General features: G+C 40.5%; 1 protein-coding gene across 1 annotated transcript in view; it reads left to right on the top strand.

The window, feature by feature from the left end:
* LMLN (leishmanolysin like peptidase) overlaps positions 1 to 5922 on the top strand; it is a 93535-nt gene extending 87613 nt beyond the window's left edge. Inside the window, exon 17 of the mRNA XM_066240691.1 lies at positions 2851 to 5922. Coding sequence (XP_066096788.1) covers positions 2851 to 2951 — 101 coding nt within the window. The 3' untranslated portion in view covers positions 2952 to 5922. The remainder of the gene's footprint in view (positions 1 to 2850) is intronic.
* Positions 5923 to 21893: the final 15971 nt, after the last annotated feature.

Here is a 21893-nt window from a genome sequence, read left to right as displayed (position 1 = left end):
ATCTCAGCCCTGCTGTGTTAACTCTTTCTTGCACAGTAGTCCAGTGAGTCAGCTGAGTTTCCTGCACTTATAATAGTAATAATTATGAATTGTTTGAAATGATCAAAGATCTTAGGTCCCTTTGATATCTTATATTGTATACATAGTGTTAAATACCCTTAGTTAACTTTTACTTCCACATTAAGTTGGTAGGATAACTTAATTTTATTGTTATTGTTAAATTGCTTTGGCTAGAATTAGAGGGCTGCTAGTCCACACATAGATTGTTCTGATGGAGTCCCCATTCTCAAGCTAATCTGAGTTAACTGGAAGAAACTGTCTCTCTCACTGTCCAAGAGATGGGCAAGGAGTAAGCCATCAGCAGTTAAAGTTGAGGTCAAGAGAGAGTTACTCCAGCTGGGGCAGGGGTAAAATCTCAGGAGTGTAGTGACAGGATGTGGAGGAATGTGGAGGAACCAGACCAAGGCAGGGGCTGTGACATGGTTAGTTCCTGCCCGTGGAGCGTGACCAGCACAAGTCAGTCTGTGGAAAGGATCAGGGAGTAGAGATCGCCAGCCACCCCAACCCCACCCCCGCCAGCCTGCACCCTAGGCTCCACTTCCAGCTTTCTGTGCCCTCTGTCAGTCCCTCTCCAGGCGCTGTGATGCGATTTCTTTTCCCCTGTTAACCAGTTCTGTGAAGAAACATATTCAAAAAAGCATTGTAGTCTATAAATACCATAATTTTGAAAATGTATAAAATATTACACGGGTAGATGTTTTTAGGCATTGCTTTTTAAAAAAAATTATTCATTTTAGAGACGAGAGAGAGCCTGACCAGGCGGTGGCGCAGTGGATAGAGCATCGGACTGGGATGCGGAAGGACCCAGGTTCGAGACCCCAAGGTCGCCAGCTTGAGCGCGGGCTCATCTGGTTTGAGCAGGGGGCTCACTGGCTTGGACTCAAGGTCACTGGCTCCAGCAAGGGGTTGCTCGGTCTGCTGAAGGCCCACAGTCAAGGCACATATGAGAGAGCAATCAATGAACAACTAGGAAGTCGCAACACGCAACGAGAAACTAATTATTGATGCTTCTCATCTTTCTCTGTTCCTGTCTGTCCCTGTCTATCTCTGCCTCTGTAAAAAATAAAAAATAAATAAAAAATAATAATAATAAAATAAAATAGAGACGAGAGAGAGAGAGAGAGAAAGGGAGAAAGGGGGAGGAGCAGGAAGTGTCAACTCCTATATGTGCCTTGACCAGACAAGTGCAGGGTTTTGCACCTGTGACCTCAGTGTTCCAGGTCGACACTTTATCCCCTGCACCACCACAGGTCAGGCCTAGGCATTGCTTTTTAAACATTGAGTATCACTGTTGAAATTCTAAAATAGCCTGACTTCCCATTTTTGTTAATATGGGAGTAGAACACACACTAGGCCCTTACTGAACTGTATGCCAGGGACTATGGAGACTTTACCTATATTATTTTTTTTAGGTAAATAGTTTGTTTTGGCCCTGGCTGGTTGGCCAGGGTTTGATTCCCGGTCAGGGCACACATGAGAAGTGACCATCTGCTTCTCTCCCCCTCCCTTCCCTTCTCCTCTTTCTCCCTCCTCTCCCCCTCTTTCTCCATCCTCTCCCCCTCTTTCTCCCTCTTCTCCCCCTCTTTCTCCCTCTTCCTCTCTTCTTCTCTCCCTCTTCCCCTCCCACAGCCAGTGGCTCAATTGGTTTGAGCATCAGCCCCAGGTGCTAAGTATAGCTTGGTTGATTTGAACATCTGCCCCAGATGGGCAGAATATTCCTCTACAGTGGGCTTGCCAAGTGGATTTTGGTTGGGGCACATGTGAGAGTCTGTCTTTCTGCCTTCCTGCCTCCCACTTAAAAAAAAAAAGTTTCTCATTCTGAGAGTTGTTTTGGGAAATAGTTTTAGCCATGAGAATAGCTCATGGCTAAATTAAAATATACTTCTAGTGCCCAAAGCCCATAGAATCTTCTACTATTTCCAGATCAAGCCTGCGTGTGGATAGATGGTAGTTATATAAATATTGGGGACCATATGCCCCAATTTGCCTGGGACAGTCCATCTACCTTTTGTCCTGGTATGATTGTTAATAGCATTCCCTGTGTTAAAATAATCAAAGAGAATAGTTTAGCTGATCTAAGCAAATTTTATTTCATACTCCTTCCCATGTCAGAATAGCCAAGATAGGAATTTACTCTCCTGTGTAGTATCTTTAACTTTGCTGGAATACTAGCTGAAGACACTTCTTTGATGCCATTTTTTTTACCTTAATATGGTGGATACATCTTCTTTTCTTCCTGCATAAATATTTTGTTTTTGTTTTTCCAAAAATGCAACAAAATGACTACATAGCTGAGTTTTAGGAAGTCGGTTTTTGGTGGGGGGGTTTTTGGTGGGGGGTGTTGAGACAGACAGGAAGGGAAAGGAAGAAATGAGAAGCATCTCCTCATAGTTGTGTCACCTTAGTTGTTCATTGATTGCTTCTCATACATGCCTTGACCAGGGGGGCTCTAGCCAAGCCAGTGACCTCTTGCTCAATCCACTGACGGTGGGCTCAAGCCAGAGACCATGAGATCATCATGTCAATGATCTCACACTCAAGCCAGCAACCCTGCACTCAAGCTGATAAGCCCACGCTCAAGCCGGCAACCTCGGGGTTTTGAACCTGAGACCTCAGTGTTCCATGCTCTATCCACTGTGCCACTACTGGTGAGGCAGGAAATCATTCTCGATTCTGCTCTCCAAGATGGTCCTTGTTTATTTTTTAATAATCACCTATATTCATCTGTCAATATTTAGTTGATACGATGTATTCCAAAAATGTCTGTCAATTTTTTGTTTTCAACCCTAGATGTTTGTTCCCGGTCCTCTAGCCTGGTGGCCACCCTCTGGCTTCTACTAGGCAATCTGTTTCCTCTGCTGGCTGGATTTCTTCTGTGCGCACGGCCCTAGAAATGGAAAAGTAGATTCTCAAGGCGCTGCTTTGGGTCCTGTTCTTCTGAACAAAGCACAGAATCTGGGCGAGTCAGCCTGTGCAGATGACAGAGCGGAGTTCCTGGCTTGGGCTTGGAAGTGTTGGCCACAGCCAGACCCTGGAGCGGAGCTTCCAGCAGCCACTGCTCATCCGCAGCTCAGCAGCTCAGCTTGGAGATGAAGAAGGAATTCCAAGTCATCAAGTCTCTTTATTTTTCAGGATACATAACCTTCCTGAAGTTTTCCTTTGAAAATGAGATATTGGTGAAATGGTCAGATGACATACCTCAGCATTCTCATTAACCTAACATGATGGGAAAGTTCATCAATTCTGCAGTAATTTAAAGGACAGATAATTATTGCAGGATTAGAAGTTGTGGATCTTGCCCCCAGAAGTATGAATTATCCTTTGACTTACACAAAATAATGGAATTGAGGTTTCTGTATCACTCTTAAACCTATTTTGAATTTACTAGATGTATATGGTACACTTAAATAATTGTTTTCATTGTTCTGAAGTTTTTTAAAATTATGTTTTGCTAAGTCTTGTTATTTAATCATGTTTGCCTTTTTGCAGACGAGCTGTGTGATAGTTTACTGCTACATCATTTGATGTTGGAAGCCCTCTTCCGGCGTTCATGTTACTCCTGGCTCCTCACAGCTCAGTTTCCTGTTGTATTCTTTAGCTTAATAATGACTTGAAAACTGTAGAAGTAGAGGAAGAAAAGCAGTGTGCCCTGTACAAGCATTGAGGACATGCACACAGAAGAAAGCATACGTGTTTGTTTTTCAGATAATAGTTATGACAACTGTGAACCAACAAAAATGAAACTATTCCTTTTTGAACAATGAAGATAAAAAAAAATTCTGGTATAGATAGGAAGGCAGTTGTCTTCATGTAGGCTTAGGAATAGTTTCAGAAGAACTCCTATCTGCAAGTCATTTTGTATGTAAGGAAGTTAAAACAAGGTGGTCTGAATTGTTTACTGATACAAAACATAGGTTTGGTGTATGGCCGACCCAACAGGGTCCACTTTGCCACACGACCTGTGGCCCAACCCTCGGAAGCTAGAAGACAGCCCTTGCTTTGAAAGGAGGCGCCGTCCTTTATTTTCTGCTTGGACACTTCCTTCACCACATGGACTCTGGTCCACGGAAGTGGTTCTGCTCTGCAGCTTATCAGCTGCACTTTACTAATGAGGTTCTTTAATGACGGATGATGCCCAGTTTTTCCTCCAAAACTAATCAAGCCCTGTGGCATTATAAACACAGCTCTTAGAAAAGCATGAATGAATTCATTCATTCCTTGGTTAGCCCTTTAATTGAGCATACAGGTAGTGAGCGCTCCTTGTAAGAAATTGTGCTCAGTGAGCACACAGCATGATTACGAAGGAGTAATCCCAGCTGACTGGCACTGGGCCAAAAGTAACCCCAGCATAAAGGAAAGTTGCCTTTTTTAATGCATAATTTTTAAATATATATTTAAATATGCAGTTCTGAGTTGAAGGTATTAGGTATTTGTTGTGAAAAGTTGGAGGTCTGGTCTATCCACTTTCAGCTAACGAGAAGCTGAGGTTGAAGGTGTCAGCCCAGCGCTCCCTTTTCTGCCATCGTCAGTATTCCTCACACGGGGCGAGGGCCCAGAACAGCAGAGAGTATATTTTTAAAGAAAAGTATAAAACTCTAAACTTACATATACCTATTGTGATTATGAATCATCCTGCAAAGTTGTATAAAGGATTTCACCAAAAATACTATGGATTAAGAATATATTTGAAATTGACAATGATAGCTTTGGTTATATTTTGACAGTGGTCCAGTAATACCATTTAGGTAGTATTGTTTCTGAGCATGGTGCTTTTTATACTTGAAATATATTTTTGCTTTATTTTTTATTGATATAATTATATTTGCACTAATGACTTTCTGGAGAAAATATTATATAATAGATGACATTTTTTCTATATATATTTATTAAGCTTGGAATCTGGTAGCCCAGTGTTTTCTCTGCACAAATATGAAACTTGATAAAGTGTGATGTTAACAGATCTGGAGTTTTTGAGGGTAACTAATGTGCTGTGTCTTCCTTCCTCTTCAAGTCCTGAAAGGGGTTGCTAATTACTGATTCTGTACAGTTTACTCAGTGAAGACTTAGAAGGCCTTTTGAACCTATAATTTTTAAGAGGCACATATTAATCACTTAGATTTTGATATTCTAAAAACAGAGACTTTTAAAATCTGAGATTTTCATGCAGAATTTTGGGCTAGAATTCAGCTTTGAATTGAAGAATTTGAATTAGAATAAATGTCAGTGTTCTGTGACACGTTATACCCCTCATGTTGGCAAAACCAGTCCGCTGAGAGAGACTGAGCAGACTGCAGCCACGGTGGGAGCACGGGGGGCCGGGAAGGACAGGGGCAGGAGCGGCTTCGGGGATAGCGGACTGGAGTCTCTGACTCAGACAGTGTCAAGTGCTTGTAAAACTGACTACCTCAGCTTGCAGTTCAGGCTTGGGTTCATTTTGATAGTATTAAGGTCCCAGTTGTATCAAGTGAATTTGTCTCAGGTTTTCAAGGACAGAATTTACGGGAAGGAAGCAAAAGCCATGTCAGTAGACGAGCTGACAGCTTTAATGAACTAGCGAGCAGGGAGGAAGTCTTTGTACAAACCCTGCTTATGTTCTCCCGAAAAACACCCAAAAGGTGAAAACCCTTACTTATTTTTTCTCCTTACTTCTTAAGGATACTTATATTTGTTAAGATCAAATAGTCTATAAATGTTATAAGTTGGGCTTAAAATTAGTTTCAGCCAAATATGTTGGCTTAGAGTTTATCAATATTTAAAGATGAAATATAAATTAATGATGTTTAAGTAGTTTTAGGAAGATACATAAATATGCCAGAGTATTCTGTAAGGTTCAGTATGTGATTATGCTCTTCAGTGTTAGAACACTCACTAGTTGGAATCACCCGTAAAATGCCAGGATGCTTTCTCAGAATCGTCCCAGCTCTGATATTCTATGGCCAATCCTGATCCAGAATCTCTGGGTCAGTGCTGGCTCTGACCCGCTTCTCCTTAGACTGTGCCAGCTTGCACGTCATGTTCATCATAGTGTCTTGTGTGTGACGCCTTAGCACTGTCCCTGTCCTTGGACGCTGAATGTCACTGAGGGCACTTGAGCAGTCCTGGCAGGAGGAGGTGGGCTTCAGTCGCAGCCCCCCAGATGCGTTTTATAGTGGACTTCAGTCTTTCGTGCCATGCCCTTGCAGCCCGGGAGGACGAACATTTCAGTAAGGTCTGTGCTATTCATTCTGAAGAAAGAATGTACCTGAAGGCCTGACCTTTGTCTTTTAACACGTTCAGTCAGAGTTGGAGAAGGAGTGGTGAATTATTTTCTTTTATGTTTACATTTTTAAAAAGTAAAATAGAAGATTTAAAAACTAATCTTTATGGTATTGAACTTTAAGTGGTAATATATTCCTTAAAAAAAACTTTAATAAAAATGGAAACTAATCTGCATCTTGTCATTACTTAACAGTAGGTTTTGTGGGTTTTTTTAATATGTTACTGATTTTAGAGAGAGGAGAAAGAGAAGTGGAGGGAGGTGTGAGAAGCATCAGCTCATAGCTGCTTCTCTTATATGCCTTGACCGGACAAGCTCGGGGTTTTGAACCGGGGACCTCAGCATTCCAGGTCGACGGTTTATCCACTGCACCACCACAGGTCAGGCAACACAGTCAATTTTGAAAAACCTAGATGCAGAACACCAACACAGCTATACACTCTTTTTGGGGTAAAGTGTTTATTATGAAGCATGGTTCAGTTTTTATTTTAACTGGAGTAAAATTATCCAAAGAATAGATGTTATATAAAGCTTAGTGAGTAGCCCTCCTCAAATAGTTAAGCAGAAAATAGAACAGACTAAACCAATTCAGGGCAGCCACCTCTAGTTGAAGATTATTTCAGTCCCTTTTGTTCTATGCTCTGGGCCAGGTCATTGTGCGACCTCGCTGGCACATTTAAGTACCACAGTCTATATGGTGGCGGCAAGTAAATTGTGTCTGTAGGACTTGACGAGCATGTACCTAGGACGTGCGTTCACCGTGTGCACTTAGAGCCATTCTCCCTGCAACATGGAGCCCAGCACTTGGTGAAATTGAGCATAGTCTGTGTGACTGAATTGCTGAGCTGAAATGTTTGTAGGAAACTTTAATAATAATAGATTTTTTTAAGGTTTAAATATTTTATATAAGTAGCTAAAATTATCAACACATACTTTCAAATAGTTGAATAAATCCATTATTTGCCTAGTGTACTGAAGATAAATCTTTTTTTTTTTTTAATTTTTTTATTTATTCATTTTTAGAGAGGGGAGAGAGAAACAGAGAGAGAGAGAAGGGGGGAGGAGCTGGAAGCATCAACTCCCATATGTGCCTTGACCAGGCAAGCCCAGGGTTTTTAACCAGCGACCTCAGCATTTCCAAGTCGATGCTTTATCCACTGCGCCACCACAGGTCAGGCCTGAAGATAAATCTTATATATTACCTGTTTACACTACCTCTTGGATATCCATAGAATATAGCTTCTTTAGTAGGTGCTATTACATAAACTAGTCTTTTGTCCACAACCTCTCCAGATTTGCTGAAACAAAAGGGTTTATTTAAGTCAGTTTTGTTAGTGTTCCACCAGATACTCATTTTTGAAAAATTTTTAAAAGGATTTTATGTGGGTTTTTTTTTGTTGTTGTTGTTTGTTTTTTGTTTGTTTTTTTTTACAGAGACAGAAAGAGAGTCAGAGAGAGGGAGAGACAGGAACGGAGAGAGATGAGAAGCATCAATCATCAGTTTTTTGTTGCGACACCTTAGTCTTGGTTGTTCATTGATTGCTTTCTCATATTTGCCTTGACCGCGGGCCTTCAGCAGGCGGAATAACCCCTTGCTCGAGCCAGCGACCTTGGGTCCAAGCTGGTGAGCTTTGCTCAAACCAATTGAGCCCGCGCTCAAGCTGGCGACCTCGGGGTCTTGAACCTAGGTCCTTCCGCATCCCAGTCCGACGCTCTATCCACTGCGCCACCGCCTGGTCAGGCTATTTGATTTTAGAGAGCAAGGGAGGGAGAAAGAAATATCAACTTGATTGTTCCACTTATGCATTCATTGGTTGATTTTTTTTTTTTTATTTGAGAAAGGAGAGAGAGAGAGAAAGGGGGGAGGAGCAATTCAAAGTAGTTGCTTGTATGTGCCTTGACTAGGCAAGCCCAGGGTTTCAAACCGGCCTCAGCATTCCAGGTTGATGTTTTACCCACTGTGCCACCACAGGTCAGGCTTCATTAGTTGATTCTTGTATGTGCCCTAACTGGAGATCAAATCCACAACGTTGGTGTATCAGGATGCTCTAACCAACTGAGCTACCCAGCCAAAGCCCAGATATTCATTCTTTACTGTTTAAAATAAGTTGGACATATTTGGAGATGTTGTCCATATATATGTGATCAGATGTTCTAGTAGATGACCAATACCATTCACATTATATGTATAGAAATGTTATTTTCTGTCTATAGATAGTATAACTTAGATTCAAGGTCACTTTAACTCTCAATGCCACTAATAGTCAATTTTTTTCTGTTTCAACAGAAACAACACTCAATTCTCTTTGTCTCATTTTAAAATATTCAAAAATTCAAAATACTGCAAAAGTAGGTTTACAGTTTATATGGAGAAAGACATGCAGGTTATGATTAACTCAAAAGAATGTCGCAATGCAACTGTAAACCTACTTTAGTCCACCCCTGTATGAATACCTGGCTTCCACCCCAGTGGCTTCCTCCTTCTCCACACCTGTGGGTCTCCTAATGCCATTTCAAGAGGCTTGCAGGTTGATTAAAAGAGATTTTACATGAGCTCACACAGGTGTTCATGAGTGTATACAAGGTGAAGGTTTTGTTTTGGTGAACTTTTCTGAGGATCTGTAAATTTAATATAAACATGGCAGCCAAAAAGAATAAGCAAATGTTGCATGCCTCAGCACAGCTTGCCAGCCCAGCCTCAGAGTCTTGAATCTTAATTGAGGGTAAATAAAACAGGTATGCACTGTGTTTCAGTGATTTGGTTAGTTGTGAAGCTTTAGCTTGTTGCTAAGGAGAGAAAATGTGTAAAATCTGAATTTCTTACAATAGGTTTGACAAAGGAATCAAGAGAGGGCTACTAGGCACTATATAGGCAGGTGTTCAATAACCTTTCGGGATAAGTAAAAGAAAGCACCTATTCTCTTCTAAGTCCAACATCTATACATTAGAAGGAGACCAGTGGATTGCCAATATCACATGGGCCCTCCGCCCCCAACTGTCCCCATTAGACAGGTCCCTCAGCCTTCCCTCTATTCAAATTATATCAGCGTGTCTTGGGATTCTCCTCTCCCTCAGCTGTCTAACAAGTAATCTTGCAACCATGCAACCTGAGCACCAGCCATTTTCTTAGCAGATGCCAGGGCTGCTTGCTTCTTCCACTTTTTCAATGGCTGGAACCTTTGTTCTGGTTTAAGCTGCCGCCAAAACTCCAAGAGAACTTTATAATTTTTCTTTTAATTTCTTTGTCTTCCCCAGCTACAATCAAATCTACCCACATCTGTGTTCCAGTAACCTTTATAGGCCCGTTTCTCTTGTTAATGGGGGGGGGGGGAGCACGAGCAGCAGCCCCCACAGCCTTATGGTTCTATGCTGCCTCCACCTCCACCAAATCTGACACCATCTGTGTAACAGTATTGGTGGGCTGCCCCATATAGGAGATCAAGATAGCCACTAGTGACCCAAAAAGGGCTGACAGGGCATTAAAGAGAATAAGATTTCTTATCCCTGCCACAAACACTTCCTCATCTGACAAGAAGGACCTCAGATTGAAAGCAACATTCTTAATACTTCGTTCTAGGAGGACTGGCTGCAGCTCAGTATAGGACTGCCACTGACTCACTTCTCCTGGCAAGTCTCCAGCACTCTTCAGACTCGGGGGATCGCTGCAGCTGCTTCCAAACATTTAGGGCTCCATAATCTTCACTGCTAATAGCAACAGAAGCGGAAAGATGGTCTTTGCTTCACATTCTCCTTGTAAATATTGTGAGTGTGCATCTAATTGGCAGGACCTAATTTTATCCAGAAACCTAGCTGCAGGGATTCTCAGAAAAGTAGTTTTAAGATTCACACACTATACAAACAGAAGGATAGGGGAATGGAGGTTGAGTGAGCTAATCCACAGTACAGTGGTACCTTGAGATACGAGCAGACCAACATACAAATTTTTTAAGATATGAACTGCGTCTCAGTCCGTATACCAAAAGGTAGTTTATTATTTCATGCATTTAATACTTAAATAAGAGCAATAAAAGGGGTACATAAAACTAGATTATGTTATAAGACTTTTAAAATATTATAGTGGAAAAATATTAAATAATACATGACAAAAAAACTGTCATTTAAGGTATTTCCATATTGCTGCCTTTTTTTTTTTTTTTTTTGGTATTTTTCTGAAGTTGGCAATGGGGAGGCAGTCAGACAGACTCCCGCATGTGCCCGACCGGGATCCACCCGGCATGACCACCAGGGGTCGATGCTCTGCCCATCTGGGGCTCTGTTGCATCCAGAGCCATTCTAGCGCCTGAGGCAGAGGCCATAGAGCCATCCTCAGCGCCCGGGCCAACTTTGCTCCAATGGAGCCTCGGCTGCGGGAGGGGAAGAGAGAGACAGAGAGGAAAGCGCGGCGGAGGGGTGGAGAAGCAAATGGGTGCTTCTCCTATGTGCCCTGGCCGGGAATCGAACCCGGGTCCTCCGCACGCTAGGCCGACGCTCTACCGCTGAGCCAACCGGCCAGGGCCCCATATTGCTTCTTAATTGGCGTCCTTCCTTGCAATTTTTTTCACCTATGGCACTTAGAATACACTGTTACGCAGATGAATGTTAAAAAAGAGTAGGGAATGTAAATTTGTGATTTCCATATTGGGTTGCTGCCCAGGTGCCCACCTTAGAGAGAACCCTGATTACAAGTTCTGAACTCAACAAAAAATTAGGTATGAGTTCTGCTGAACTGGTGCAAACCCACTGAATCCCAACACTCCAATTTCTTTCCTCTCTCATCCTTTCTTCCTGCAGGTCTCTGTCTGGGTTCTTATTTTATTCAAATAAACTTGCATAAGCTTTTTACTTTTTTTTTTTTTTTTTTTTTTTTGGCGTGTGTGCATCTTGAACAAGAGAGAGAGAAACAGGAAGAGAGAAATGAGAAGCATCAACTCATAGTTGCAGCACTTTAGTTGTTCATTGATTGCTTCTCTTACACACCTTGACCATGCATGGCACTCCAACCCACCCAGCAATGCTTTGCTCGATCCAGTGACTTTAGATCATGTTAGATGATCTCACACTCAAGCCAGCGACCCGGCACTCATGCTGGAGAGCCTGTGCTCAAGTCAAGATCCCTTGCTCAAGCTAGCGACCTTGGGATTTCGAACCTGGGAACTCAACGTCCCAGGTCGACTCTCTATTCACTTCAAGTTTTTACTTTTTAATATTTTCTCCCTGTTGGTTCTTACATAACTAAACAGTCCCTGAATGTAGTTCCATTCAGAAGTCTAGTGCCCATAGTACACATAGTTTATTCTTTTTTAAAAATTTTTTTTAATTGATTGATTTCAGCGAGAGGTAGGGAGAGACAGACAGGAACATTGATCTGTTCCTGTATGTGCCCTCATTGAAGATGGAACCGGCTACCTCCGCACTTCTGCCAATGCTCTAACCAACCAAGCTGTCTGGCCAGGGCTCACATAGTTTATTCTTTTTGCCTCCTAGGTCTGATTTTTGGTCTTCCCCTTCCTGACTCTGTTCATTCTCTCTCTCTCTCTCTCTCTCTCTCTCTCTCTCTCTCTCTCTTCTCTTACACACACACACACACACACATCTTTCTCATTGTCATCTTCCTGCTTAATTTCCCACATATGTTTTTTATCTTCCTCAAAAAATGAAAGTAAATATATATATTTTAAGTATAAAATTGTTTCATAATTTGAAATATATATTTATTTCCAAAAAGGTATCTGCCTAGTTTTACATCTTGAAACCAAAAGTCATTATCCTCTTTTAATTTTAATCTAACATATGGTTATAAGTATTAGTCCATGTTATTAGGATTTATAAGGATTCTCTTCCTTTGTCTTTGATTTCTTTTTTAACTATAATTTAAAAAAATTTTTTCAATTACAGTTGACATTCAATAGTATTAAGGTAACCAACTTTTTTACGATGAAAAGGAGGACAAAAATAAACTGAAGAAAACGATATCATAAATAAAAGAAACATTTTATTCATTGCAACAATAATACACTATAATATAAATGCATAATAAAAACATTGGTAATATTTTATATTGTAATTATGCTTACATGCCTATTAATTTTTAATAATAATTGTAAGAAAAATTTCCACAGAATGAATATTTTTTTTTTGTCAATGTATCATCTTGTAACAATATATTGGAAATATCTGAGGAAGAAATATCCTTCATATTGAATTTTACAGCAAGTGCTGCAGCTAGAGTATCAAAATTCAGTCTCAATTTCTTGCTTGTCCAAAAATTATTAGCAATTGAAAAAACTCAACTGCTGCATTAGTTCCAGGGAAGCACAATGTAAATTGAACAAGAATAAGTAAATTTTCACATTGAATATGTTCATTTTTGAAATTGCTGAATATTTCCACCCATCTTTTATCAATTTTGATGTGTTAATTTTCCCATTGTATTAACTTTTCAGAATTTAAATATACATTCAGTCTTCTAACTTCTTCAAAGAGACAATTGTCATCTATTTTGATGTCAGACATTTCTTTGATAAACTTTTCTGTTATGCCCGGATTTAATTCCTCTAAGTCTGACAATTTTCTTTGTATAATTAAAGGAAGAAATTTTTCTTGAAAATGAGATTTATACTGAAGGATAAAGTCATTCAAAATAAGGCTAACTTCCATAGCTGAAATGTGTTCACCTTCAATCTTTTGAATTGTTTTGTGAAAAATAGATGCTTGATTATGTACAAAATACATTAATATCTCAGATATTTTATTATTGAAAAACAATTCCAGGATTTTAGGACATTTGTCTAAACTTAAAAAATATGAATGGAAAAATATGACTTAGTTGAATAATTGTAGAACATGCTCTATAGCAGGTGTTAGAGCAAGCCATTTAACTTTTGAATATCCTAAAAGTTTTTTGTATTCAACATTTCCTTCTTCACAAAATTGTTTTAAAGTAGCAACACAAACAGTAAAAGACTAAAATGCAAAGAAATTGTAGTTATTATTACTTCTACATCAATTGGCATGGCACATGACTCTGTGTTGATTGCATTTGACAAAATATGTGCATTACAACCTATTCCTAGTATTTTCTTTTGGAGTAACTCTTGTAATTTTACATACACATTATTCACCCCTTTGCATCTTCACCCACCAAAATTTGTATTTGTATTATGAGTCGTTAGTGCAACAACTTTGGGTCTCAAATTGTTTTCATTTATTACTCTGTATAGATGGTTTGACAAAATTTCAGAAGTTTCACCCCAATGGATTCTAAATTTAAAATTTTTACTTAAATGCCCTTGGTAACATTAAAATATCTTACTATTATTGGATACAATTTAATTTCATTATGATTTGATGCACCAGATAAAATCATTACAAATGCTGCAGTTTCCGAGTCTTCTGTAAGTATTTTGTCACAATAATTTTTTAAAAATTTATATTTTATTTATTAATTTTGAGAGAGAGAGAGAGAAAGGGCAAAGGGGGGAGGAGAGGAAGCATCAACTCCCATATGTGCCTTGACCAGGCAAATCCCGGGTTTTGAACCAGTGACTTCAGCATTCCAGGTCAACACTTTATCCACTGTGCCACCACAGGTCAGGCTGTCGCAGTAATTTTTAAATGCTGATTTCAAAATAGCCTCGCATTTTGTCCTGGCACATGAAAATTTTACATTGTGAAACCGTTTCAATAATTTAGTTGTACAATCCATACTATGAAAACTTTGATTGTGAATTACAGTATGAAATGCAAATGTTCCCTCCAATGCAGCCAACTGTTTTTCATCTTCAGAATAATTTGAAGTTTTAAAAAAACTTGTTACATTATAAAGGAAAGCTGATGCATCTAATGATTGCTTATGTTTGTTGGTGGTCAAGTGTTTCATTATCACTGCTCTGCCCCAAACTGCAATACCAAATTCTCCACTGCAAATATTGCAGAAAACAATGGTTTTCTTTTTTTTATATAAGACTAATGATCTTTTTTTTTATATAAGAAATGGGAATTTCTTTTTCAATTTATCGTTGAAATGGTACTTTCTCTTTTATTATTTTTCCATCCCTTAAATGAAATTTAAAATTAAAAATAAAATATTGAGCTACACAAATGATGCAAGCACACTAGGAACAGAAAACGCTACATCATGGTAGGCAAATTTTCCGGAAGCTAAATTAACAAAACTAAAGATCAAACAAAACCATTAATTTGGAGTGATACTCAGGTATATGTATCATTTTCTAATTAAAAACATCTGTTTTATGGAACTATTTAATCAAAATGCATTACAGTATTAAATATGGTTAGAGGTTAGATTTCCACTTTAAAACTCAAATTTCAGGAAAATACTTGTAAATAAAATTATACATATTTGGAAATTATTAAATAGATAATGAATTAATAAAACATGAATTGTGCTTACCTGTCTATGATTGAATATTCACTGAGAAAGAAATAACCATGAGTCTACAATGTCGTATGTGCCGTTTCAGTAAGAAGTACACAAAGCCATCTGCATGCTACGTATCACGCACTCTCTCAAGGTCTCCTGTGCAGAGTGCATGCATCTCATAATCAAGTCTCGCTGCACTGTACTGATCCTTGACGAATCGTCATGTCAGATACAAATATGTCACATCACACGCAATGGATACACTCTGCATCCATTGAATATGAACATTTGCAGATTAGTCTTCCAATATCAAAAAGGAGGACATGTAGGAGAACACTTTTCAAGGAGGACGGAACTTACCAAAGAAGGACTGTCCTCCCTAAAGGAGAACGATTGGTCACTTTAATATTAATTTCTGCCTTGGCCAGATAGCTCAGTTCAGTTGGTTAGAATGTTGACACCAGTACAGAGGTTGCCAGTTCAACCCCCAGTCAGGATACACACAGAAGCAGCTCAATGTTCCTGTTTCTCTTCCTCTCTAAAATCAATCAATAAAATTAAAAATATATATATTATATTAGTTTCAGGTGTACAGCATAGTATTCTGACATTTACATAATTTACAAAGTGATGCCCCCAACAACTCTAGTACCCACCTGGCACCATACAGGGTTCTTATTAAATAGTAATATTTCTTTTTGTTTTCAAATTATAAGAGAAAATTTACTTAGAAAATCACAGAGGTAGAAGAAGTGAACCATAGGAAAAATGGGCTCAGCCCAAGGTCACTGGCTTGAGTGAGGGGTCAGTGGCTTAGCTTGAGCCCACTCCCACTTGTCAGTGCACGTATGAGAAGCAATCAATGAACAATTAAAGCGAAGCAACTACAAGTTGATGCTTATCTTTCTCCTCCCTCTCTCTTTCTTCTCTGTCTCAAAAAAATTTTAAAATGGGCTCAGGAAACAAGTTACAGAGGTGAAAGAAGGACCCTTATTGCTTAGGACAGTGGTTCTCAAAGTGTGTGCCAGGGTGCACTGGTGCACCCTAGAAGATTTCCAGGTGTGCCCTGTGGTATTCCAGAGAAATATGTGCCTGTTGGGGACCAAAAAACCAACAGCATTTTTGGAGTTTAGATTTTTGGGGGACAGAGGTGTGGGGAACTGGCTGTAAGCTGACAGTCTGCCCAAACCCCCATCTCACTTGCCTGATTAGGTTGCAAAAGGCTGTTAAGCTGTGGTGCTGAATTGTTTACACTACCCCCATGTTCCCTGGAAAGACTAATGGTAAGTTTCTTCTATCATTTGTTTGGTGTAAAGTTAAGATGACATGTATGGTGGGGATTTTCTGCACTCAACACAATTAAGAGTAAAAATAAAGAAATTCTTCAATGTATTGACAAGGAAATGAGAGTTTGCCTTTCAAATATATGTCCAAACATTGAAGAAATTACTAGGACACATCAGGCTCACGATTCTCATAAACACAAGAATGAAAAAACTTAACACATTCACACTGGGACTTGCTGAATTTACTAAATCTTACTAAGAATGTATCTATATAGATATAAAGATAACTTTTTTGTTGTTTTTTTATTTTTTAACCCTTCTTTTTTATGAATTTTAAATAGCATAACTCAAAAATGTAACATAAAAATGTTTTTTAATGTCAGAATAAATTTAATTTTGTCTTATTTATTTTGTTTAATTACCATAAAAGCATGCTTGGATTTTATATATTTTTTCTTTAATATTTGACTTAATTATTATAACATATTTCTCAGAAATTTGTATATGGTGCACTTACAATTATTTGTAGAATTTTATTTTTATTTATTTATTTATAAAATTTTATTTATTCATTTTAGACAGAGGGGAGAGATACATAGAGAAGGGAGAGAGAAGGGGGGAGGAGCAGGAAGCATCAACTCCCATATGTGCCTTGACCAGGCAAGCCCAGGGTATCGAACCGGCAACCTCAGGGTTCTAGGTCAACACTTTATCCACTGTGCCACCACAGGTCAGGCTATTTGTAGGATTTTAAATATGCCCCCGACTTCAAAAAGTTTGAGAACCACTGGCTTAGGAGAAAGAGAGTCAAGAAAAACTCGCCTGGGGCGAGGGGTGGGGAAAGGCGAGGGCTTGCTCCACAGAGAGCTGCACTGTTCCTCCTTTTGAGGGTGTTTGGAGATTTCAGGGAGGATCTCAATAGAATAGTCATCAGCTTTTTAGGTATGTCCTTTCAGCATCATGGTCTGTACTGATTGGTCGGTGTCAGGGCAGGGGTTTATTAGTCAATACAGCTGGTCTGATGTCAGTCATAATGTCGCTTGTCTGGTTTTACGGCTTTTCTGGGCCTGGAGCTGGGCAGCCCTGGCCTGGACACAGATCATGCTCCCATCCGCATGCAGGTTAGAGCCAGGGGGCACATGTGCAGGGACCTGCTTAACTTCTTACTTTTGATAAATATGCTACGACCACGTGAGGTGTCTGATTAAAGGGTGTATACGGGAATTGTATGTACTATATTTGCAACTCTTCTGTAAGTCTGAGAAAATCATAGTTGTAGAAAATATGGGATATACATAAAATTATAAAGAAACAAAAATTAAACACATGAAAAGAAATGGAACATTTGCATTTCTGCATGTCTGTTTCACATGTAAAATACCCTGTTCTGCATGTGACATAATAGTAGTATATACCTAGTAAAATCTAGCTTCTTTCGTTGTAATGCCATGCTCCTTAAAGAGTTGAATAAATGTGTTATTCTGTGACATAACTAAAGATTTGGAAAAGACTTGGCAATGAAGATCCCGGAGGGAAATATTTTGGTTCCTAAAGAGCTTCACCTGGAGACAAGACTTTTACTACTTTTCTTTCCCTGAGCTTTCCCTCTTGGCCTTTTCCCATCTTTAACCTCCTCAGAGGGAAGAAACACTAGTTAATTTGGATGCTTTCCCTAGAGAAGTTATTACTAGGCATGATCTTATACTTTTACTTCTGTGCCTCTGTGGGGATGTTACCCACAAACGTGCATTTGGTTTTTTATTTTTTATGTTATTTTTTGTGATAGAGACAGAGAGACAGATAGAGGAATAGATAGGGCAGACAGGAAGGGAGAGAGATGAGAAGCATTAGTTCCTCATTGCAGGCCCTTAGTCTCCTTAACTGTTCATTGATCGCTTTCTCATATATGCCTTGTACAGCAAAGTGAGTGACCCCTTGCTTAAGCCAGCGACCTTGGGCTCAAGCTAGTGACTTCAGGGTTTCAAATCTGAGTCCTCTGCATCCCAATCTGATGCTCTATCCACTGCACCATCACCTGGTCAGGCTGGATTTTTATTTTTTATTTTTTTTCTTATTTATTGATTTTAGGGGGAGGAGAGAGAGGGATAAACATCAATTTGTTGTTTCAGTCATTCATGCATTCACTGGTTGATCCTTGTATGCACCCTGATCAGGGATTGAACCTACAACTTTGGCATATCAGGATGATGCTCCAACCAAGTGAGCTACCTGACCAGGGCCAGTGCATTTGTTTTGATGACCAACTTCTTATAGATCAGAATGGACACCAGAGTTCTCAAAACCTTCTTGGTCAAAGGGAGATACAAACCAGTATTAGAGGAAGGCCACGGACAGTACCTAGTCCAAAATTAGATACAACAGAGGGAATAAAAGTAGGAGTGTAGGGAAAACAACTGTTAGGCTTGCTCACTTGTTTTCGGCTGCAAGCACTTTGCATGATTAATGCGTGAGCACGTGGCAGAAAGCCACACATGTGTATAGTTTATATAAGGTTACAGGTACTTTCTCTAGGCAGGTGTTTCTGATCACTTGCTATGGGGCAGCTGTGTTAGGCTTGCTCTCAGGGTTACCGGCTGCAAGCACTTTTCCTGATTGGTGTGTGAGTGCGTGGCTGCGCCATGTGTGTATGGCCTGTGTACGGCTATGGGTGCTTGTGCTCATGGAGTTGAGAATGTGTTCAGGGAAATTGTGGATTGCCCGCCCGCCACTGTGAGGGGCCATTTTTGCTGTTTGTTTGCCTTCGAAGTGGTTTCCCACTTGCCTGTGTGCTTGTCCACCGTTGCGAGACTTGATTAAATGGGAATGGCCCATGCTTTACGGCTCTGCAGTTTTTCTACCATCTGCTTGGATCCAATGTGGACCTGCCTGGTCTCAACCACCAGCATTACACCTGCACTGTGAGCAGGATTCAGTGTAGACTGGTATGGGACCAGCATTACAAGGAGGTAAAACAGCCAACTATTCAGAGGGTGCCTTCACAGCCTTCCACTCACTGTGAAGGTAAGGAATATGAGCTCCCTTCCTTATACCCACTGTGCCCCTCCAGCCTCCTCCTTCCTACTCCCTCCTCTATCTACTGTGGATTCATGGTCTCCCATTTGCCTATTCCAGTGGATCTCACTCAAAGTGTGGTGCCTGGACCAGCCACACCCATTAGGAATGCAAATTCTTAGGCCACACCCAGACCCACTGAGTCAAAATCTCTAGGGGTGGGACCCTGCAATCTTTGTTCTAACAAACCCTCTAAGTGATGTTGCAAACTCAAGTTTGCAAACCACTGCCCTAAACTCTTATGGGCAGTGTCTCCCTAATCAAGTTCCAACTCTGGATGAACCTAGATATCTGCCTTGGCCTTACTTGTACCTGGACGACTGAGCCCTGCTGAAGAAAAATACTCAGCTGAGTATTGATGATGTCATTGTAAACTCACAGTCACCATCCTCAGCTGAGTTCTACCTAGCCATCTGATCTTTCTCCAGTCACTTACTCTGCCACTCTTAGGGTCACCTGGATTAGCAAAGAAAAAAAATAACACAGGCTGCCTAGTCAAATGTGAAGTTCAGCTAAACATGCAATAGAAAATTATCTGCTGTTTTTATGAAATTCACATTTCACTGAGCATTATGTATTTTTATTTGTTAAATCTGGCAACCCTAACTAGAGATAGCTATAGTCAGCAGCAGGCAGTTGGAGAGAGGGTGGATGTAAATTGGGAGAGAGCAAGCACAAGCCGGAGCCTGCAAGGATGACACGAAGCTGTGACCTGGGTGGTGTGGTGTCCTGCAGAGGCTGGGACCCTTCATCACAGAGCTGAATCTCTTAGTTTTGATAATACCACATTCCCGGCCCAGAAGCCAGAGATGCGGTGGGAGAGCAGGGGAAGATGGGGCAGTTGTAGAGCTGGCTACTGCCCACAGAAGGGCTGTTGTTTCACTTCTGCCCTCAACTGTCCACAAAAATATCTCTGTGGAGCCTGACCAGGTGGTGGCGCAGTGGATAGAGCGTTGGACTGGGATGCAGAGGACCCAGGTTCGAGGCCCCAAGGTCACCAGCTTGAGCACGGGCTCATCTGGTTTGAGCAGAGCTCACCAGCTTGGACCCAGGGTCGCTGGCTCCAGCAAGGGGTTACTCGGTCTGCTGAAGGCCCGCAGTCAAGGCACATATGAGAAAGCAATCAGTGAACAACTAAGGTGTCGCAATGAAAAACTGATGATTGATGCTTCTCATCTCTCTCTGTCCCTGTCTATCCCTCTCTCTGACTCACTCTGTCTCTGTAAAAAATAAATTAAAAAGAAAAAAAATGTCTCTGTGGAGCATCGGAACTATAAACATGCAGGGAGGGAATTTTGGTAAAAGTAGCTCAACCTAGCCAAGGTGACACACCCCACAATCCACCACACCCATTCTTCATCTTAAAAACGAGACTTAAGCCTGACCAGGTGGTGGCACAGTGGATAGAGCGTCAGACTAGGATGTGGAGGACCCAGGTTCGAGACTCTGAGGTTGCCAGCTTGAGCACGGGCTCATCTGGCTTGAGCAAAAAGCTCACCAGCTTGGAACCAAGGTCGCTGGCTCGAACAAGGGGTTACTTGGTCTGCTGAAGGCCCGCGGTCAAGGCACATATGAGAGGGCAGTCAATGAACACCTAAAGTGTCTCAATAAAAAACTGATGATTGATGCTTCTCATCTCTCTCCATTCCTGTCTGTCCCTATCTATCCCTCTCTCTGACTCTCTCTCTGTCCCTGTGAAAAAAAAAAGAAAATGAGACTTGATGTCAAGTACTGGGGACAAATGGAAACGTACCCGGAAAGAAATAGCTACTATATTTCTCATATAGAAACATTCTTTAAAGACATTGTCCTTACATAGATATATGAATATACCCAATACCAACATGATCTTATTTAGTCCTGCAACAATGTCACAGACTTGTTATGACTAATAATATCATTTTATAGATGAAGAAACTAAAGGTTAGAAAGGTGGAGAAATTTCCCTAAGAACATACAACAAGCAAGCTGTGATGTGAAGCCAGGTCTTCATATGTTACCCAGCCTCATAGCAAACTGTACACTTGATTCTTCATAAGCCCTCAATCTCCACAAGACTCCAGACCACCTAAGAAAGCTCCATGCACTAGTGTTCGGTGATTCATACCTGGCACCACTGGTTTGGGTACAAGCCCTTGAGGTGCTCATCACACTCCCTGCGAATTCATCTAGTCTGCTCACAAACAGTAAGGGATATTTTATCGCTTCATATTCATTTTGAACTGTGAGCAGTATAATTTGGAGTCCCAACCCTTTCACTTAGTAATTGGGTGGCCCTGGAAAAATGACTTCACTTTTATCAGCCTTACCCTCCTCATGAGGGCAGGAATTCCTACATTACAAAAATGTAAAGATTAGGCAATAGTAACACTAGGAAAAAATCCTTGATAGCCCACAAATGGGGGTTTCCGTCTTTCCTTAATGGGTTAGCTTCTTCAGCCTACAACTAGGCTAAAGACCCTTTAGAGTCCTAATCTCACACTCTTCTTCCAGGCTTGTGTTTTTTTGTATCCCACTAGGACACACAGCCAACTCTAAATCATCTTACATCTGAACCATTTTCCTCAGTTGTTGTTTTTTTAAGTGAGAGAAGGAGAGATCCCCAGTTCTTCTTTCTTTTATTTTTGTGTGTGGCGGAGACAGAGAGAGACAGAGAGAGGGACAGATGGGGACAGACAGGCAGGAAGGGAGAGAGATCAGAAGCATCAATTCTTTGTTGCAGCTCCTTAAACTCCTATGTTCATTGATTGCTTTCTCATAATGTATCCCCCAAAATAAAACATCCCCTGAAAATAAGACCTAGTGCAATTTTTTTCAAGCTTAGAAATATAAGGCC

Source organism: Saccopteryx bilineata, chromosome 8 (genome assembly GCF_036850765.1).
Source record: "Saccopteryx bilineata isolate mSacBil1 chromosome 8, mSacBil1_pri_phased_curated, whole genome shotgun sequence".
Taxonomy (NCBI): domain Eukaryota; kingdom Metazoa; phylum Chordata; class Mammalia; order Chiroptera; family Emballonuridae; genus Saccopteryx; species Saccopteryx bilineata.
The sequence above is the reverse complement of the archived record's forward strand: the minus strand, read 5'-3'. Positions and strand labels throughout refer to the sequence as shown.